Raw genomic sequence first — 22752 nt, 5'->3', positions numbered from 1 at the left:
AAAGTTTAAAGACCACCTTTATAAATGAAAATATAAGGACATTAATCACATTTGACCAAAAATATAAAGATTAAAATAAAAACTCCTTCACTCTTATTTTAGATCCACTTCAATATCGAGACAATTAAAAGAGAGAGAAAACTTAGGTTTTGAATATTTAAAGAATATTGACAAAATTATCCTGCATATTTTTTAATCTTTGGAACCCTATAAGGGTATAAAAAAGCTTACGTAGGTGTTATTTTTTATGCTTTCCTTTCAACCAAACCAAACTAAGAGAGTGTTATTTTTAATCTCAAGCTTACTTTTAGATTTAACAAAATTTATTGTTTATCCAAATAGGATTTGTCTGAAAAGTGCTAAAATTATATAAGAGAAAACCCAGTGGCTCATTTATGAAAGCTGTTTAATTTGACTATGGATGGATGACTCAATAGCATCTCATTGTCAATTACTCGTTATGTGTGTTCTATACTTTCTTGATAGATATCACAATTTTTTACCAGTTCTTGTCACCAACATTTTTTACCATTTACTCTTTTGCAGTTTTGCTTATCATGTACTAACATTTTGGTAAAATTCTGTGGTTTGAAAATTACTTTCTCTGTGATAACGACGTTTACTACACCTAATATAACTAGAATTTTGAATCAGGTGCCAAATAGGTTGTAATTAATATAAGGTGTTACACTTTTTTTTCTTTTCCTACCCTATTGTTGTACCCTTTACGTGACTAAAAAGGAATTGCAAACTATGTTTAATTTCAATGCTTTTTTCAAATCCCTATTGCCTAGGTAGGAAACAACAACTGAAAAAAAATCATTTCATTTGATTGTGAAGGAAAAAAGATCACGTCTATTAACAATTTAACACTATTCTAACATAGCTGCAAGAAATCATATACTGCATCATTATGATTATTTGTCCAGCTGTCTATAAAAAACGACATCAACATTTTCTGTAGTCTTTTTTTAATGGCCATTTGGATTCTAAGAAGTACATTCCAAAAGCCCAGAAACAAAAGGTACAAAATAAAATTATAAAAACCCATATTTTTTTGGAAGACTGCTTGTTTTTGTTTAATTTCTTGGTCTACAAGGGTTGCTTGGTTATCATCAATAATTAGGCTGGGCTCCAAGGTCCATTAATTGGATATGAAGAATAAAGATTAATGATTCCTAAATAGTAAAGATAGGTGTCTTCAATTCAGGACCAAAAATCTTTAAAAAAAAATGAAGAAGATATGTCAATATCTTTACTGAGAAAAAACATTTCACTAAATCTTTGCATTTGCTGAAAGGTGAAACATGGACCAGCTTTAAGGCCGCAAAGGATGCCTTACAAGCATGGTCCACAATTTGTAATTATCAACTAGCCGAATGATATAATATCTACAATAATTTTGATAGGTTCATAGATTAAATTAATGTATTTTTCGAAAAAAAAAAGTATTTTACATAGGTGAATAGAAATTCAAGGACAAATTTTAAGTGGAAGCACGTTTATAGTATTAGTAGAGTTGGATAAGTGGATAAATTTTTCTACAAGTGTTTATGGGAGATTAAAACAAGAAAGTAAAATAAATCATATTTATTGCGTAAGTTAAAATGCATCTCAAAAGTTCAATGAGATAATTTTTATAATAAATTAATTACATAAAATGATTTTAACTTATGAGAGGAATATAATTTATTTTACTTTTTTTATTCTCTTCTCTCATTCAAAGATAACCTTAAACTATTTTTATTAGGGTGACTAAACAAATAAAATATTATTAAAGAGGTGTTTAAGAGTGTCATAATATAAAAAATTTAATCGAATGCTTATTTAATAAATTTTATTACACAAGAACTAATATCATAAATTTAACTATAACATTTGTTAAAATAAGTTAAAAACAACTCATTTTCATAAATTTTTTCCAAATGATTTATTAAAAATAACTTTATAAGAATCATAATTTAATTTTATAATTTTTCCCAAAGTTTCATACAGCTAGAGGAAGTGATCATTTTATGTGTTTCAAATCCCTATTTATATTTGAAAGGTCTCAAAAACCTTCCGAAAATTGGATTATTCAATATTTACTAGTTGAATAAAGGACGGAGTGAATAAAAATACATGTTAATAAACTAAGGATATTAAGCGTTAAGTATAAACAAACATTTTTATATAGTTAGATTAAAAAAAAGTGATATATAATATACGTATGAAAACATCTTTTTGTCCTTTGTCCGTATTTGATGTGATTAAAAACACTCAATTTGACACAAATTCGAAACCACTATTTTTTGTGTAATAAAATCCATTGCGAGTTTGCGACACGTTCTCATGGAATCATGGTGGAGACCGTGTTACACTCTAGCTATACAGAGTGGTGGTCCTGTTGGACTCATGTATGCATGCAATCATGCAGCCTCACGACTAAAATAAGTCTCATATACACACGAAGAATGAAGGGTTTAAAGTTTTGCATCAATATTTCATCATCATGCACGTTTTCCCCCAAGAATAAAATCTAACCAATTCCATATTCAAATTATTATCAAACAGTGTGTGTTGCTCAATATGGTCATCAAGCATGCATTCAAGCTGGTTTGCACCTTATCACAACCTTGCATGCATATATAAACAGAACAATCTCTGGCTGGCATGCATGCATGAAGATAGAAATTAATTTCATATATATATTCGGTGTGGAAAATAGGGTGTCTATGTTGATTAATGAACAGTTCAAATTTGGTTGGACTTTGAATTGCTATCCTAATTTGACAAACAACATTTGTAGAAACATAATTTTTTTTACAAAACAACTAATATATATTCACATGATTAACTCGTATTATAGCTTAAACAAACTGTTTCATTTATCTATGTAACATAATGGAACAATTTGTTTAAACTTAAAATAAATATTTTTTTAAAATGTTTATTTAATGAAAATGAATTAAATTATACTGATATAACTTTAACAACTCTTATATGATGCACGTTCTTAGAGATTGTCCCCTTGCTTCCCAAACTTGGATCCATTTTATTCCTTTTGATAAAAGAAGTGATTTTTCGGTGTTGATATTGCTGATTGGATTTTATCCAATATGAATAATGATATGGGGCATGCCTACTTTAGTCCTTGGGCCAAGCTTTGGGTAACCATATGCCATTATCTTTGGACTTGGCGCAACAAGGATATTTATGATGAATCCTTTGTCAGGCCCTTTAAGCACTAGGAATATATTATGGCTAAGTGGAAGGAATTCCTCAAGGCTCATGATCTTGTTACTACAATGGATGCTAGGAAGAGGGAGCAAATTAATATTAGCTGGGAGCCTCCCTTAGATGATTGGATTTGTTTGAATACAGGTAGAGAAGTTAAACTTCAATCCCAGGTGGCAGGTTGTGTTGGGCTTTTCAGGGATCAATCAAGGCATTTTCTTGGTGATTTCACTAGGAGAATTGATATGTCTAATGCCTTCATTGTTGAGTCGTAGGGACTTCTCTAGGATCTCCTCATAGCCATAGAGAGACAATTCACTAAGCTCATCATTGAAGTGGAATCGCAATCTATTGTTGAAGCCATCAAAGGCCATGGTGGTGGCAGTGTTGGGGATGGAGCTTAGTTCAGAACATTCGTTCTATTTTGAGAGTTCAGCCCAACTTTCAGGTTGTTAACATTTATAGAGAAACTAACAAGTGTGCGGATATATTGGCGAATTTTTAATGTCATTTGGAAGACTAGTTTGTGATTTTCCAGCAACAACATCTGTTTTTGAGTCATTTATTGACTAATGATGTTCCAGGGATTCAATCCTCTCATTTCATTGTAATGTAATTCTCTCTTTTTTAGGCCTTTGGCCCCATTTGCATGGGGAAAAAATGAAAAAAATGTAATTTTTTTTATATTTTTCAATGATTAATTTTATTTACTTTTCTATTTGCATTAAAATAAATGCAAGAATGGAGAAAATAAAATATAATAATGTTATTATTGCACAAAACATATAGTTATATGACGTATTGATATTAGGTAAAAGCCAACTATATATATTAGGTAAAAGCAATTTTTTTTATCAGCCAACAAATAGTTATAAAGCAATTAAGCATAACGTACTACGCGTGCGTTGTACTTGTGCAATAAAGTGGCATTTTTTAAGCATTGAATTTATCAATCAATCTTCGAAACTAGACAACACATATGGTGAGCCAACTTTTATTCTTTCCTTTTGCTTCAACCCAGAATGGAAGTACGTTGAAATCCAAATCTTAGGCGATTAAGCAAGTCAAAGAGTCCAATCCCACTTGTAGCAAATATATTAGCACTAACTTTAATTTGAGTAACTTTTTTACAATCTTCTTCGTTATTAAGAAAGTATATACAAGTTTGCCTAAAAAACAACAAAGTATTAAGTTACTGTAAAAAAGAAAAAGAAAAGTATTAAGTTTCTTAAAAAATATTAATTTTTTAAGCTTTGTGAGGTTGAATTTTTTTATAGATTCATTTATTTTAACTTGTTCTAATAAACCTATCTTAATACTCTATTTCGAAGATATAAAGTATACGCAAGTTATAATAAAAGTTTAAATAATGTTATGCATATTGTTATATAGTTTGGTCTAATGATAAGTGAGAGTTAAAATAAAATTTAAGATAAACATTATATAATAATGATATAGTAGGTCTTTTTTGTCAACATACATGAATTTATTGCCAACATGAAGTCTCTTTGCTTTATAAAATTAGTACAAATATTTTTTTTTAAACCTAAAATTTGAACATTAGTTGTTTTACTATTGAGCTGGTCTTTTTTTTATATGTATATTGTTTTATTTTGTATATTTACACTTACATTCTTTCTTTTGTCCCATAATATTTATCATCCTAGGTTTTTATATAGATAAAAGAATTGAGAACTAATAGATAGATGAAAAAAAATTATAAAATTATCCTTATCATTATTAATTTATTTATAAAAAAATTTGTTTTACAGTAATATTATAAATGATCTAAGTGAAAAATAAGTAATTAATGTTACATTAAAAAGTTAAAATAATTATTATTTTAAAATATTTTTTCTTTTTATACTATAATTATTATGAGACGGAGAAAGTATATATATATTTTTTCTTTCGCAAGTGTAATATGTAATATTCTTTCGAATTAGGTTCTATGTAACAGAAAATCAATTAAGTCCCAATCTCTTATTTAAGGGGACAAGAACCCTTAGTACAAGTCGCCAACCTCAGTTGGTCTTTATATATAATTTCCTTAGTTCAGAATTCTTCTTTATTTGATTTGTTTTATTTTTTTACAAAATCAGTTTATAAAATTTTGATTTAAACAATTTTTGAAAAGCTAACTAAAGAAATCTGAACTACTCCATTTAACATGGACAATTCATGAAGAGAATATAACATTACAAATGGTCTATTTATGCGGCAATTGGCTCATTAATGTCTCCTTAAAAAATAGTACACGTTCTAAAGGATTATTCCAACCATAATTAGCAATGCAATTATTATCATGGCCATAATTACATGAATATGTATAGTTGCCATAGCTAGGTAGCTAGTGCTACCGACACAGCGTTTTCATGCAGATTGATTAAATTTTAGGTAAATTTAAACCATTTCCATCCTTTCCTTACCGAAGAATTGGCTTTTCAAAGCAACAATTAATTTGCGCTTGACATTAAAAAAAGCTTTTCAGATAGGTACTGATCTATCATCAATTGCTTTTTAATGTCAAGCATATACACATCGTGCTATCTATTTGTGAGTTTATTTTCATTATATAGTTCTTGTAAAAAAATTACGATTACCTAAAGGGTTTGACAGGTTTAACCTAATTAAAGTGTGCTTGTGAATATGTATCGAGATACTCCAAAAGAAGTTCCTTACTCAACTCATGCGAAAAATAGGGAGCACTCATGTGGCTCCATCCCCTAAGATTATGAAGTTTCCCTCCACAGTCACACACACACAAAAAAAACCACAACTACAATTTATTGTAGATATAAATTTTAAAATAATTATTAAAAAATTAACAATCTTACTATAGATCATTGTGTAATTTTTTTTACCTTATTAATATATCTCAATTAAATATTTTCTTTATTTACTATCATTATATTATATATATGAGAAATAATCAAATTATACCAATGTAACTTTGATAACTATTATATTATTTTTATAGCTTGATATATAATGAGATTTTTATTGATTTAGCCATTGAATTATATTTACATATTATCAAGATCTGTGTCAAAATTTATCAAAACTTAACAACAATAATAAGATAATCAAATAATTCATATTTTAGTATATTTATAAATGTTTATATTACATCGATTTTAATATATACGACAAGATAACAAATGATTTTAAATTAATATAAAATTTTATATGTGTGATCTATATGAAAAGAACTTTCAATCTAACTGTAAGTTTTAAGAAAATATTATCTAATTATAGAATGTGTAATAATTATCAAAATTATTCCGGTATAATTTGATTTATTCTCTCTATATATATTGTTAAAAAAAACATATATGAGGTTTTTTTAATTCATATACAATTTATTAAAAGCATAAATTAAAATAAAAAAGGTGTTTAACACTACAAAAGAAAAATATTGGTCTTTTTTATTTTGGAATATACTAAAAAACCTTAAGAGTTAAAACAAAACACTCTTAAGGAGTATATGGGTATTTTTTATGGAATTTATAAAAATTAAGAAAATCTCAACTAAAAGGACAGAGAATATTTAGGAATAGTTTAAAATTTATATAGAAGCAAAGAGGTATCTATTAAAAAAAAATAATAAGCTATAAAAAATTTACAATAATTCACATATTTAATAAGTTAATTAAGATAGACTTCCTTAAAACTTACTTGATTTAACATCAATGTATACAATAATTAAGTCTTAATAATATTGATAAGTTTACAGCAATATTTATGTAACGTATTGGTAAAGTTTCAAAATCAAATTTTAAACTTAATATTTTCTTATTAACTTTTGTTTTTTTGGTACAAACTAACTCTGTTTGATATAATTATTTAACTCAATGTAGCTGTTTAATCACTCTTTTCTTTTACTTTAACAATAATAATTTTAAAAGTTATATTTATCCTGATTTTTTTATTGATTGAGGATGTAAGTACTCTTATATTGGCAAAGTATAAAAAACTAAAGTTTTTTTTTAAATTTTATAGCATCTTTAATTAAAATTTAAACATAAATTGTATTTCTTTCTAATCTGAAAAAGGACAAACCGAACATATATATAATCCACACTTATTCCACTATTTGAGCCAACCGCGAAATTCAACAATTGTGACTAGACTTGGAACACACAAAAAGAAAGATTTAGCGAAATTCATGTTGTGAGCTAATGCATATGCATATGTGTTGCTGATTTTGTCCCATATAGAAGCTAACTTAAAGACAATATATATATAAATGAAAATCCGAGAAGATTTAGTCCAGGAATATTATACGTTAAACTTTGGCTCCTACTCAGTTTGCTCACATCACAATCTCGAAACTATGAGTGGTGGTTTATTTTATAAACTATCCTATTCCTATTCCTGTCAAAGAACAATTTGTTTTGTTTCAACATGTAAATATCTTAACTAACACTATTAAATAAAAAAAAGAGAGTGAATATAACAGAGACTGGTCGATTGAAGCGAAGTATAATATAAATTATGACTAATCATACTCTACTCTCAACTACTATAATAATAACGCAGACTTCATATTTTATTAGCCATCACATTTAAGTGCACATAACAGAGATTGTGATGCACATCACATTTAAGTGCATTAAACTAACATACAATTAATTATAATCTGATAATACCAATATATATAAATAAATAATATTATTATATATTTTTAAACAAAAACAAATGTTTATTCTACCGAAAGTAATATTTCTATCTAAATATTAAGATAAAATCGATATCATTGATTAAATTAAAATAATTTTGTTCAATTTGATACGGGCATTCGGGTGTTATTGATATCATTGTAATGATATGTCTCTTTTAAATTAAGAGATTTACTGAAGAAAATAAAAGATACATCGATCAGAAAATTAACATTTAAAATTATAAAAAATATATATAATCTGTTTTTAACTAATGATTAAAATTGTTGTTTTATTTTAAGTTTTTGCTTAAGAGGCGTTGAATCTAATTATAACTGTCAAATCAAATTTCCTTGAAAACGTTGATGCAGTGAATTGATTCTCTTTGGGTCATAACAACGTATTCAAGTCCCTAAAAAAACATATTTGAGCATTAGGGTGAGCCGTCCAATACGGAGGAGAGAGACAGAGGAGGCGCGTGTAATTAACAGCCCGTGTAAACGAATTCAAGTTTCAAAGTCCACGTGGCTCCATCTATGGCGCGTAAACTTTGAGCGCGTGGTGGAGATGGGTGGAGCAACCCCGCAATTCGTGCGCTACGTTGTTGTTTATGAGAAACGATGCACCGATTCACTGGAATGGCACGTGTGCACGTGATAGCTTAATCTCACACTCGCACTCGCACTGGCACTGTTGTTGCTTCCTTTTATTTCTCTGTTTTTTGTTGATTACTTGCACCACACAAAATAAAATAATGCCTGCTTTCCTCTTTGCCTCGTGCTGCATCTCAATGACTTTTTGGGGCAACCCTTTCTTTGGTTTTGGGTTTTGACCATTAAATTACTAATTGCTGTTCTAGTTGTCTTCAACAACACTCATTAATTATCAAATATGCTATGAGATGATTGGTAGATTATTGTGGTTTTTAAGTATGTAATTAGGGGTGTAAAATTTTTAGTTTGTGTCCAAAAAATGTTATGTTTAGGAAGTTATTTAAGTTAGTTTTTAATTTTTTTTATTAATGAAAAAACTTGTTAAATAGTTTGGTAAATATTTTTTTTTTTGCATTTTTTTAAAATATTAACTTCTAATTTTTTATATTTTTTATTTTTATTCTTAATATATTTATCAAATTTTTTAATTATCATTTTTAAATAAATCATAATTTTATTACTTTTTTATCATTTTATATTTTTAAATTACTTCAACAATTAATTTTATCTAATACTTCTAATTTAATAAGCTAATTTTCAGTTTTCAACTTTTAACTAATATAATTTTGCTAGTCTATTAATATGTTGAGACTCTAAATTAAATCAGCTTCCAATACTTATATGTTGAGACTCTAAATTAACTAGTCATTCTATTAATATTGTTGGTTTGGTGATATCATACTCAAATCTTTTTAAGATTTTGAATTTTGTAGATATAAAAAAAATATTTGAGAGAAAAATTCTCATTAAAAATAACTTTAATGATAATTAATTATTGACAAAAGCAATAAATATTTAATATCAATGTTATGTTGATAAAAAAAATTAAACTCTTTAACACCAAAAAATACAACTGATTAATTACTTTCTAAATGATGTTAATAAGTAACTTTAAAATATCAATTAAAGAATAAAAAACTTTAAAATAAATTAAAATGATTGATATATTTTTACCGTGATTTTAATGTAATTAAAATTTTTTTAAAAAAAATTATCAATATTTTAAAAGTATGTTAGCACGTATATTATTTTTTATAATATGAAGTTTGAAAACATTATGCCAACATTGCGGGTAGAATACTAGCAAACTAAAATATAGACGATGAATAGGGTGAAAATAGATAAAAGTCAAACAAGATTTAATTAGCTCTGAGTTTGATTTGAGTTAAAAATATGAACTTGAGTCTGATTTATTCTCCTTTAAAGATTTTTTTTTATGAACTTGGGTCTAACCTATAAGTATGTTTTAAAGTCTAATTTGTTATAATATAACATTAAGATAGAGTTAAAAATATACTTAAATATCTTTTTAGTCCTTATGATTTAATATTTTTTTATTTTTTGTTCTTACAAAATTATTTTTTTTCTGTTTTTAGTGTTTGTAAATTATATTTATTTTGTTTTTTGTTTTTATGATGCTTTAGATAATATTTTTTTATTGTTTAAAGTGCTACCTAAAATGTTTTAAGGACTAAAATAAAATAAACATAATTTACAAGGACTAAAAATAATTAAAAAATGCAAGGACAAAAAGTAAAAAAATGCTAAATTTAAGAAATAAAATATATTTGAACTGTAAAAATATGTATGTGAGACTTCATAAGAATAAAATCTAACACTAAACATATTTTTAAGGTTTAATATAACATTCACTCTTATTTAAAAATATATTTCACAATAAAACATTTAAATATGGCATAAAATTATTTTTCAATAAACTTAACTATAAACTTTAGCTTTATTTTTTATGTTGATCAAAGATTAAAAAATATAAATAAATGTAAGATTTTAATAATTATAACAAATTAATATAATAATAGACTAACAATTATTAATTTTTTTATAAATTTTTAAATAGGGCAACATGTTAACATAAAAGACTTTTTGAATGATGTAAGGAGTGACTTGTTTAGCAAAATGATTTCACTAAAAACTTTGGTCTCATTTATTTTTTTGAAAAAGATTTAATATGATCTTGACCTACCGTAAACTAGGTCATAAATTTTTGTCAACGATCTGACCTAATTTTATCTCTAACGACGAGGTTAAGTGATATTTGGACTATATTTGAAAACATTAATTATAAGAATATTTTTTTTCATGAAAAATCTTATCATGCTGTGAAAAATGTTTTTTAAAAAATAAATCAATTCAAATATACATTAAACATCAAATCAATTATCTTCTAAAAAAAAGGATATAGTAAATTAGGAGTCATGTTAGTCATTGTAATTTAATGGGTTATGGGTTATTCGGGAACAACATGCTCATTGATAAATTATAATTGTTTTCTTTGGATAGAAATAGAATCAGGTGGTAATTGATATAGTTACAAGGTTGTAAGTTAGCATTAGTAATGATGATTAATTTAATTCATAAAATCAAACATTATTAATAAAAAAATATTAAATTTAATTTCTATAAATAAATTTTTTACTTAATATTTATTGATAAGCTAGTCATAATAAATATTTTTTTTGTATCACTTTATAAGTTGGAGTACTCACCCATTTTACAATTATTAATCTTTGTTAAAAAAAATATAATCTCTCCTTTTAGTTATGTTTTTTTCCCACAAAATTTAAATTCAAAACATTGTTTAAGAATTCGGATACAGTTTTACTCTAATTAACCTAACAATATTAGTAAGAAAATCATTTTGAAAATATGGTATATATGTACGTCAGTACGTGATGATCTTGAATCGAGACGACCATGTGATTTCCTTCATCCACAAAGAAGAAAATTATAAGCATTCATAATTCATTATTAAGTTCTAATAAAGTAGAACCTTTTCTTTTTTCATGCAGTGTTGATGCAAGAGAATAAAAGATTCCAACCTTTATCTGAATATTATAGTGTACATGACATCAAAGGATTCCTTGACAACATTGATGGCAAAAGATTTCTCTAGACATAGATGCCATGATATTTCATATTATTTTCAGCTAATGATTCTTTGATTACCCAAGTGTGACCAAATAACACTAGGCATTCAGTAAACAAAACAATAGGCAGGTATTAATTTTTTTTTCAGAGATCATAAATATTTCCACCAATAAAATCTTATTTAAATTGAATAAAACTATTGCCAGAAATAAAGTACTTTTTCTTTTAGATCTACAACAATCATACATAGCAGATAAATTTGTTTTTAATCCAGTGAATAGGGAGCATTTGACACATGACAAAAAAAAGTATTTTTTCTAAACATTTAATGTGACCGTGTATTTGAAATTCACATTCAAAATGCAACAACTTTATACAAGTCATTCGTCCCGATGATAAGTGTCAATATTTCTAATATATCTACTTGGGAAGGATTAATAAAGAATGCATCCCATGACTAAGGTCTAAGGATAGCACTAGGTTTTCATTTGCCTTAGTTGGGAAGATCGGTTTGTCAATGTACACAAGATGGAAGAAGCAGCTACTATGGTGACATACCCTTTTTCAGTTTTCAGCCGTACAACAAAACTATAATAATCACTAAAATAAAAGCTCAAGCTGACGTATAAACATTATCATATGCCCATCAAATATATATTAATAGGAAGAGTTATTATATTTTCACAATAAAAAATTACATTCCTTTAATTAATAATTTTTTTATTTCTCTTTTCTACCGTACTATATCACTAATCAAATTAATCATTTACCTCTTTTTTTTTCTTTTTTTTTCTCGAGTTATAAATAACTTAAGGTTAAAGTTGTCTAAAAAAACATTTTTTGTGATCTGAACTCAAGTATCAAAGTCCACCCCTTGCACTTTTGATCAGTAAAGATTCTCTGGCATTGCCAAATTTGTCGTGATTATCCTTTGCATTGAGTATTAGAATAATAATCATTAAGGTGTGTTTGGAAACTTGCAATAATGAACGCATCTACACAAATCAGGTGAAAGTGTTTCCATCCCCGTTGGGAAGACAATGCACAAAGCGACCATGGGGAAACGAGTGAGGTGAGGCTATCCCTAGAGAAAGTCGTGGAGGTCCTAACTCTTCACCCTTTTACGAATATTTTATGAGATAATTAATGAAAGTATCTAAATATAAAAACTAAGAAGCAATGCCATGGCTAGTAAAAATGCATAAAGTCTTTAAGTTGTTTAAATATAGAAAGATCAAAATCTTATGAGTATTGCGTTTGGTGGAAGGAAAATCTTATGATCAAAATTTTTACTTTCTCGAGTTTGGTAAGTATATATATATATTAAAAAATATTTAAAAAAAAATATGATTTCTGAAAATTAATTTTAATTCATTTCTTCACAAATTTTTTTAGGAGAAGTCAGAGTCTAACTATCCCAGATTAAGAAAAAGTTTTAATTATCTAAAACGACTACATTATTGATTGTCAGAAAACTTATTAATACTAACTAAATGCATTTTAATGATTCTCAAAAATCATGGATTATAGTTTTCTAAGAATGATGGATTTCTGAAAATGAAAAAACTTTTCATCTACCTAAAGCCACTTAAGAGAGAGGAGAAATATGGTGGATTCCATCCCTTCTCTTAATAAAATTAATATTCAAATAAATTAATATTTACCAATAAAAAATAAAAACAAACAAACTACTCTTACCAAAAAAATATTTTTAAACCATCTCAAACTACTTGTCTTTTTATCTTTGTATGAGTACTTAACTTTCTTACATGTCTATCCCTTTTTATATATCTTTTTATTTTATCTTAAGAAAATCTTCTCAATATATATTAGTCACAAAAAAAAGATATTACCTTATCACTCAACCAATAACAAAAAGTTAAAATAAAAATTTTAATATATCAAAAATTCAATGCAACAAAAAAATTGACTAGAGACTCAAAATAAAAATTGACTTACTGAGAACCTCAATCATATTTAAGTAAAAAAAGAAACTAACAAATATATTGCTCCATCCTTACTCTTGCTTCCTTATTTGGATGGGTTTGAAATGAGAGCCAAAATATATGGATGGTGTTGAAATGGGAGCCATAATATGAAATTTTTTCTTTATAAAAAGAAACTAGCACTTAGTGTATTTGTATAATATTTTATATAAATATAATACAATTTCATCACGTTTTACACGGAAAATGCATCATTTTAACTCAAAACCCTAATTCCAACAGATTTTAAACCATAAACTAATTAATTATTTAAATAAAAATTATTTTTAACACAATTAATTATTTATATTAAACATTGCCAATTTACCTTTGTAATAAAAATAAACTTGTTGAAAAATCATGTTGTCCAAAGCTAATTTATATCTTAAAAAAACAATGAATATTTAGATAAATATTTGGATAAATAAAGAAAATTTTATGATTATTTACATATTTTTCCGTAAGTAAATACATAATTCTTATGACCTCCTTAATTTTTTAAGAAAAAATAATACTTGATTCAAAAAGAAATTAAAAAAAGACTGGCTCACTTCTAAAATGGTCTTATATCGCATTAATTATGACTTACAATGAAAATTTTAATTTATATTCAATATAAATGTCAATTATTTTTATTTCTTAATTATTGGTTAATTTAATGTGTTGATTTTTATATGTATATTTTTATCTTCATATTTTACTCCTTCCAAAGAAAATGGCTACCCCTTTACACACACTTGCTGTCATGAGGTCAAGAACAAGTTTAGGATTCAATTTATAAATTGTTAAAAATATAGAAGTAAATTTTTTAAAGAAATCAACATGAAATTTACAAATTTCATTTGACGTTTAGGTATTCATTTTTTTTCTTTCATATGAATTTTTTTTAATTCTATTTTACCTCAATAAAATAGTATATATTTTTTTAATTCTGAACTTATATAAGTTAATATATTTATTTCTTTCCATTATTCTACGTTATAAGATGATACACATGTCAAGAAATATAATTAATAAATTTGTTTATATTAAGATTATTATTTCTTAATACAATCATTATTTTTCTGATTTATCATATGTAGTTTGAGATGTTTGACCTGAGTTTTAATTGAGGTTTGAGATATTCGCGCGAGAGGTTTTCCTTTCCATCACATTTGAGATCAATAGTAAAAAGTTAGGGTACATGCAAAACGCTATAATGCTCAAGTGCAATGGTGGATCTACATTATGGGTAATGGGGCAATTGTTCCCACAAAATAATTTTTTTTACTTAATATATTAAATAAATATATTTTTTGTTTTCATAAAAAAATAGATATTATTCCCGTAAGATTTTTTTAATAAGGTGAAAGTGAATATTTGTAAAAGACAAAAAAATAATTTGATATTAATTTCATCCATTTTATTCTTTTAAATTTTTATGTTTTTCATTTTTTATTACCATTTTTAATAAAGCTTATATAATTTTTGGTTTGAGAAAATATTAGACTATTTTTTGTCCCACTAAATTTTCTTTTATCCGTCACTGCTTAAGTGAGTAGATATTTTAGTAGAATGACAATAAATGTCATAATTAAATTAATGTGTAGTTGAGAAACCTAAGGTTTATTTATAAGGATGTTTTTTTTTTCTTGTTGAATTTTTTATTACCTATTCGAGAGTAACACATTATTAATTTACTCTTGATTGAAGCATGTTCGAATGCACTAATTAGGTGTATCAAATTCACCTTGTAACTAGGTCTTGTCATGGACTTCAACCCAATTGTCTTCAAGGGCCTTCAACTAGCATTTTCGGTTGAATTAAATCATCTTTCATGGATTGAACTTGTGTTTGTTCAGTCTGAAACAATAAATATAAAAATTATTTAAAAATTAGATAGCGATAAAGAAACAACTAAAAATATAAAAAATATTATTTTAAATTTTTAAATAGACAAATAAAAAAATATTTTTTTCTTTTAGAAATGAGCAGATAAAAAGAAACAAATCATTATAAAGTTATATATTGCTCATGTATTTGAGATATTAAATGTTGAATATATATTTTTAGGCTTAATTATATTTTGTCTTTCAAATTTGAAGATCTATTATTTTAATCTTTCATTTTTTTCTTCAAATTAAAATATAATTTTTAGTCTCTCAAATTCTGACTGAGGGATTAAAAATATTATTTTTTAAATTTGAGGACTAAAAAGTGAAATTTTTTTATATTTTGAGAACTAAAAAAATACACCTCAACTAAAAATGCAAATAAAGCTGTATTTTTATTTTTATATTTAGCTCCCCTAAGGAAAATGACTGCGTGATACGATTTCGCCCCTTGATACGTGCATGTTAGGTGAGGTTAATTAGTAATGAATTTAGGGACGAGGTTAGTAATGAATTTGGGAATTAATTTATGAAGGGTTAAAGTTATAAAACTAAAAAAATTGAAGTGTGTAAATGCTTATAACTTCCATTTGTCTTTTTCGATTTTCAACTTCAAATCTTCTTGTTCTAAAGTATTTAACTTCCACAGGCAAGCTATCAAATATTCAAAGTTAGGTTTCCTTTACAAACTGGAAAAGACAACTAGAATACTATTTACGTAGGTGTGATTGTATAATCTGCTTTTTAGTATTGTCTCTTTAAATTTGGAAAAATATGTTTTTTATCCTTTGACAACCGCATTTCAAACATAGCCTAACTAGTCATTTAAATTTGTGTTAGGTACGAGTGCGTAGGACTGTAAAAAATTGGCTAAAAAAAGGACTGTAATTTTATCTTTGGAACACTGGACTGTGAAATTTACCACATGCACTTTAACATTTTAAAAAACTGAAACTAAATATAAAATATAAAATATAAAATTTAAACATGCATGAATATAATAGCTTTAAAATAAAAATTTTATTGTAAAATATAGTATTCTAAAAAAATATTAACAAAACACTTTTTAATACACTCTTATAAATATACTATTAACTATTGACTAATTTAAATTAATTAAAAACAAAAAAAATTATATAAACATGATTTTCTATTTAATAATATTTTTATACTATTATTTAGTAACTTTTTCAAATAACACTAAAAATAGTCAATAAATAATATTCTAGTCCTCACCTCTTATGAAAGGAAGAAGGAGAAAGTGCTGAGCTGACATTAGTGCGATAGTGTTCACCTTGTGTGTCATTTACCATTGATTCTATTTTCTGTTAAGATCCTTGTTGTCACAAGAATACAAATTCTGTTATAGGAATCACTACTTTATAAAGACTACTATGTAATAAGGCAGATATGAGAAATACCTTATCCAAGTTTGTGCTTTGGAGGTACTGTCCCTCGAAGTCCAGACCCTTTCCCTATCCCCTTTTCCTCTGCCTTTCCTAACATTGGTGCTCTCGTTGTTCTTCAATGGCGAAATCAACCAGGTTGAAGGCTTCTTCAAATCGCTTGGCGGACGCCATTGCTAAGCTCACCACACATCAATTATTGATGAGTGAAACCTTAAAAACTATGACCCTGAAGCTTGAGGAACTAATCCACAGATTTCCTCCACCTGAAACTTCCTTTCTGCCACCTTCCTCTTCCACTACCACTCCATCTTCTTCCTCTGCGAAGGCACTCCTTGCACACACACCCATGCCGACTCCGCCGCTCATGTCGACTCTGCCGCCCATGCCGACTCCACCTCCACTCCTCGCACTCATGCAGTCGCATCCCATACCCTTGCCGACTCTGCTTCTCATTGCGGTCATTCCCCTCCTTGCTAACAACAACCCCCATGCGTCCTCCGATCGCCACTGGGTCACCATTTCCCAAAGCCGCAAGGATGACCCCAGCCGCCACAAGGAGCTCGACCACTCCTTCCTCTTTTACGCTACTATTGACGCCGCAAAGTGGCTATACTTCCGCAACACTAATCTTCATTCACTCATTCCTTTACCCATTTTAATTTGAGATCCCACTTCAAATTTTGAAGCCCCAACACCTTGAGGACAAGGTGTTTTTGATGGGGCTGGGAGTGATAGGAAGAAGGAGAAAGTGTTGAGCTGGCATTAGTGTTGTAGTGTAGTAGTGTTATCCTTGTGCTTTGGAGAAATACCTTATCCAAGTTTGTGCTTTGGAGGTACTGACCCTCGAAGTCCGAACCCTTTCCCTATCCCCCCTTCCTAACATCTTCTTACACAGACTTACAAACATACGATGAACTTTTTAAATGAGAGAAAAGATATAATGATTAATGAAATAAAATGATGCTTTTTTTTATCATATATTGTTCGGATGCAGGAAAAAAAATAAAAAATGAAATTAGTTTTGTTTAATTATTTTAATGAAGATAATTTTTTTTCTTATTTTTAATTGAGAAAAATAAGGAAAGTATAATTATGTTAAATATATTTTTTATTATTTAACGATCATAATATATATTACTAAATAAACAAATAAATCTATAATTTTAGCACTTTATTTTTTTTTTCATTGAGGATATATTTTTAATAATATTACTCGATCAATTTTAAAATATTTATTATTTTAACAATATTTTTGTTATTGATATCTCACCTAAATGCTTAATTATTTTACAACTACACTTTAATTAATTTAATTAAGACATTTTTAAATTAAGTTTAAATATCTTTAAGTAAGATTTTAAATTCGAGCTTTAATTAAATTCTTGACTATTACGAGTGACGTGCTTGTGATTAATTGAGATTTAAACTATAATGTGTATAAATAATAATGCAGTTTAATGTGATTGAAATACTATGGATATGAGATATGAGATATTGAAATGAGTACCTTTACCAAACACTTTAACATTGGATGCTTAAGTCAATAGTCATTTGACTAGAGTTGTAAAATGTAATAAATGTTTACCTAGCACTGTGACATTAATTGCACTTATAAGAGTTTGAGATGGGCTAGATTCCTTGACATGGTTCAATACCTCTTAAAGGTAATGTTACCATATTTTAGCATAGCAACATGATAACTTAACTCTATGACAAGATATGTATTTACTGGTCATAGATGTATTGTAATTTGTAAGAATCTTCCATTTGAGAGTGGTGTTGACTTCGATTGACCCTCATAGCATGATTGGTTAAGTGGTGTGTTAAAAGAATTGATTTAATCTTCACAGTAATAGCCAAGCTACTTGAAGTTGTTGTAGTTTTTTTCGCATAAATATGCGCATTAAGAAAGTTTACCATGAAATCGAACACGCACGTAGAGAACTTGATTAATACATTTCTTTAGGTTGAGGCAACCTACTTTGTGTAGATTGAGCTTAAAATCTAGTCTGAAATCAAGTACGACATTAACTAATTTTCTTAATTAACATTAAATTAGTTATTTTTGTTTATATTTAAGTTGGGATTAGTATTACTATTCAATAAAAACTATGCAAATAATGTGAAAGCACCATAGATAAGTAGCGTATGATTTAGTAAAAATGTGAAATAGGCCACCAGATAACCCTGTTTTCTTAATTTTTGTTTCACTTTCCTCTTTGTTGTGCTGTCTGTAAAAAAAGACAGAGTTAGAGACAGAGAAAGAAGATAAAAGCTGTCCCCACAGTTTTTTCATGGTTAAAAACGTACTCCATTAGAAAAACACACACACACACACATACTTACTACTACGCAAAGCACCTCTCCTTCGCTCCTCTTTTACCGCTTTGTGTCAAAGTAATAAACCAACCAACCAAACCAAAACCTCCTCTCTCAAGTTCAAACAAAAAGCCAAGTGAGTGAGTGAGTGAATGTGTGTGAGAGAGAGAGTAAGATAAAGAGCCCTTAGTCCTTACCCAAATAAATAAAATAAACAAACAAACAAACATCATCGCGACTCCAGAGAGACCTGGAGAATCGGTCTTCTCTGTGGTTGTTAAGCAAAGCATTGTAGAAGAGGTGTTTCAAATACTATAGAAAGAAGAACAAGAGAAAAAAAAAAGTGTTTGTGCTTGTGTGTGTATGTGTGTGTGGTTGTGAAGTAAAAGGAAAAAAAAAGGTGTATAGTGAGAGAGATGGTGGGCTCTGGAGCATCAGACAGGAGCAAAGAAGCTGTTGGGATGATGGCCCTTCATGAGACCCTCAGAAGAGTCTGTCTCAACTCAGAATGGACTTACTCTGTCTTCTGGACCATTCGTCCTCGCCCGTATGCTATCTATACTTCTCTTTTTTTTTTTTCTTTTTTTTTTAATCCGTAAAAATTGAAGACCGGTATCAGGCAATACCCACACTCTTTTCAACCAATTGAGCTATAGTCCTTTGGTCTCTCTTTCTGTTTCTTAACTCTAACTTCAACCAATAACCTCTTACCTCAACTGGGTCTTGTCCATTTCATACAGGAGAGTCCGAGGTGGCAATGGCTGCAAGATTGGAGATGATAATGGCAGCTTGTAAGTCTCTCTCTAGCTATTCATGTTGCAATTTAATTTGGTAGCTATTTATTTTAAGGTTTCAAACCGCTAGGATCTGCCTAGTGATAGGGGTTGAGACAGATGCATGAGGACTACTTAGTTTTGATCCTCGGTGTGACTATTGTACACTTTTCTTTTTTAAGATTTTGGTTTGTGGTATATATTTGTTGTTGACGTGTGCTTTTTTTTTTTTTTTGAAGGATGTTGATGTGGGAAGATGGGTTTTGCCGAGGAAGAGGTTCAGGATGTCTGGAAGATATTGATGGAGAGGATCCTGTCAGAAAGGCCTTCAGCAAAATGTCCATTCAGTTGTATAATTATGGAGAAGGGTGGGTACTGGGTAGGTGTTTTGTTATGTTGTGGTTTTGTTCTCTCTCTCTCTCTCTTTCTTTCTCTATCACTTTCTTTTCTCTCTCTCTCTCTTTGTGAATCTTGTTCAATATCCAATACCATGTGGAGGGACTAGGGAGTTAAGTTACTTATGCACATCTGAACAGTGCTCTGATTGGGTGGGAATTGGATTTTGGGAACAGGTTGATGGGGAAAGTTGCATCTGATAAGTGCCACAAGTGGGTCTTTAAAGAGCCCACAGAATGTGAACCAAATATCTCCAACTACTGGCAGAGCTCCTTTGATGCTGTATGTGTGCATATTCTCAACTCTCTCCCTCCTCATCCATTCACCCTTCTACTTCTCTTCCTTTTTTGTTTATTTATAATATATAAATCTAAATATAGATGTGGATTTGGGCAATGATATGTTGTATTTCAACCAGTGTTGTGTTTTGTTTTTTTCTGGTGGTTATTATGTGTGTCTGTTTGTTTGATGATTGATTGACTCAACCTCCTTTTTGTGATGCCATTAATTGCAGCTTCCTCCTGAATGGACAGACCAGTTTGAGTCAGGCATTCAGGTCAGTAACAGAATCATTGTTAGCTTTGTTTGGCTTTTGTTATTATTGGTCTTCATGAGATTTCTTTTTAAGATTTTTCATCCCAATTTTATTTGCTTTTGTTCCATGATGACCAGACCATAGCTGTTATTCAAGCTGGACATGGCCTTCTCCAACTTGGTTCTTGCAAGATTGTGAGTTAATTAATATGTATCACTTTTTCTCCTCCAAAAAATCATTTTTACTCATTTTAAGTTTACTTATTTGACATGGTAATTTTAAGAGTTACATCCGCTAGTTTTGTACAGTTTTTATAGATATTGATTGGATATTAGAATCTGACACAAAGTTTGATATTTTTGGTTCTATTTTCAGATTCCTGAAGACCTCCATTTTGTGCTTAGAATGCGACACACTTTTGAATCCCTTGGCTACCAATCTGGTTTCTACCTCTCTCAACTCTTCTCTTCAACAAGGAATACTTCCTCATCAACTTCTGTTCCTTCAAAACCATCCACCAATATTCCAATTAGGCCACCTCTTCCACTCTTCAACTGGGGTCAGAGACCACTTACTTCAGCCACTTCCATGCTATCCTCACCCAATTTTCAACATGCAGCTAGGCTTGGGTTTCCAAAAGATGAGGCACACATGTTCCTCATGCCTCATGCATCACCTGAGGGTGCAAGAATCGAGGACATGATGGGGGAGCATGAAAACGACATAAAATGGCCCAATGGATTGTCTTTCTTCAATGCTCTCACTGGAAGAACGGATGATGCTAAGCTCTTGTTCAATCCTGAGAGCTTGGGGAACAAACCTGGTGATCAGAATCAGCATCACACAATTGGCCAAAACCGCAACTCAGAAGGCTCCAACATGCAAAATGCTAGTGGTGGAGCCAACCCAAATGAGTTCTTGAGCTTGGATAGCCACCAAGATGATGTAAGGAAAATGGACAAGTTTAAGAGGAGCTTCACTCTTCCTGCAAGAGTGGCCTCATCATCTTCATCCACTTCAATGGATCAACACCACCACCACCACCACCACCACCACCACCACCAAGGTGTGGAGTATAGGAATTCAGAAGGAGGTATGTACCCGGATGTCATGGAAACCTTTTTGGAGTGAATTGAGGTGGAGAAAAAGGTGAGTTTTTAGTAGGGGAAATAATGAAAAATGAAAGATGAGAATTTGTATCTAGGAAAAAGTTACTACTTGTGTTCCTTTTTCATGTGTTGGCTTTTCACTTTCTACCTTGTGTTTCTTCTGTCTTCCACTTAATGAGACTTGATTAATGATCATTTGTTTGTTTCTTCTAGTTTAATTAGACATAAAGTTTTTCATGCTGGCTTACGATCATTTTTTTTTTAAATTTTAGATACTGAGTCATCATTGTACGATTGAAGAAAAATTATGAAAAGTCACACTAATCATTTAACGCAATTAATTTTTTTTATTAGTTTATTAAGCCATGGTTGTTAATATTAAGATTTTCAATATATTTTTATTCAACAGTATTACAAGATAACCCCAGTAAGCTCAGCTCATATGATTTGGATGGTGTTATGGAAGAATGATTATTAGTGCATTTGCATTATTCCTTTTAAAAAAAGTGTATTTGCATTATAGTTTGCAAATCATAGTTAGGCCCAAAAGAAAAAGTAAACTTTTCTTAAAAAAAACTTTTGTTTAAGTCATAATGTGGGACCCAAAATTAAGTTCAAACTTAACTATAATTGTTAAGGATTTTTTTTAAGTATTCATGGGCGCATTTAGTGGGAAAATATTTCACATACTTTATTAAATATTAACACTGAACACGAGAATCAACTTATATTAAATTATTTTAGTTTAATTAGTAAAATGTCTTAACTATGTTAAATATTTAGAATAAGAGTTTAATCATCTATAATTGTCTCCTATATTGAAAAATACATATATGTAAAAATAATGTATCTTAAATTACTACAAAAAATTGAATG

At 28.6% G+C, this 22752-nt stretch overlaps 1 protein-coding gene across 1 annotated transcript; it reads left to right on the top strand.

Annotated features, from left to right (window-relative positions):
- The first annotated feature begins 19068 nt into the window (after positions 1 to 19068).
- On the top strand, positions 19069 to 22113 carry LOC114378519 (protein RICE SALT SENSITIVE 3-like). Its single transcript, XM_028337118.1, has 7 exons — positions 19069 to 19610; positions 19804 to 19854; positions 20076 to 20204; positions 20409 to 20514; positions 20747 to 20788; positions 20905 to 20961; positions 21143 to 22113. Exons 1-7 carry the CDS (start codon positions 19480 to 19482, stop codon positions 21896 to 21898), a joined length of 1272 nt encoding a protein of 423 aa, XP_028192919.1. The 5' UTR covers positions 19069 to 19479; the 3' UTR covers positions 21899 to 22113.
- Positions 22114 to 22752: the final 639 nt, after the last annotated feature.

The sequence above is a fragment of the Glycine soja genome, chromosome 12 (genome assembly GCF_004193775.1).
Source record: "Glycine soja cultivar W05 chromosome 12, ASM419377v2, whole genome shotgun sequence".
Taxonomy (NCBI): Eukaryota; Viridiplantae; Streptophyta; class Magnoliopsida; order Fabales; family Fabaceae; genus Glycine; species Glycine soja.
This window is presented reverse-complemented; position numbering and strand designations above follow the sequence as displayed.

Bases quoted from the DNA above. Each gene is read 5' to 3' on its own strand.
- LOC114378519 (XM_028337118.1), top strand. From the start codon at position 19,480: ATGGTGGGCTCTGGAGCATCAGACAGGAGCAAAGAAGCTGTTGGGATG. The intron at 20,205-20,408 runs GTGGGTACTGGG...TTTTGGGAACAG, and splicing joins TTGTATAATTATGGAGAAGG to GTTGATGGGGAAAGTTGCAT. The intron at 20,962-21,142 runs GTGAGTTAATTA...TTCTATTTTCAG, and splicing joins AACTTGGTTCTTGCAAGATT to ATTCCTGAAGACCTCCATTT.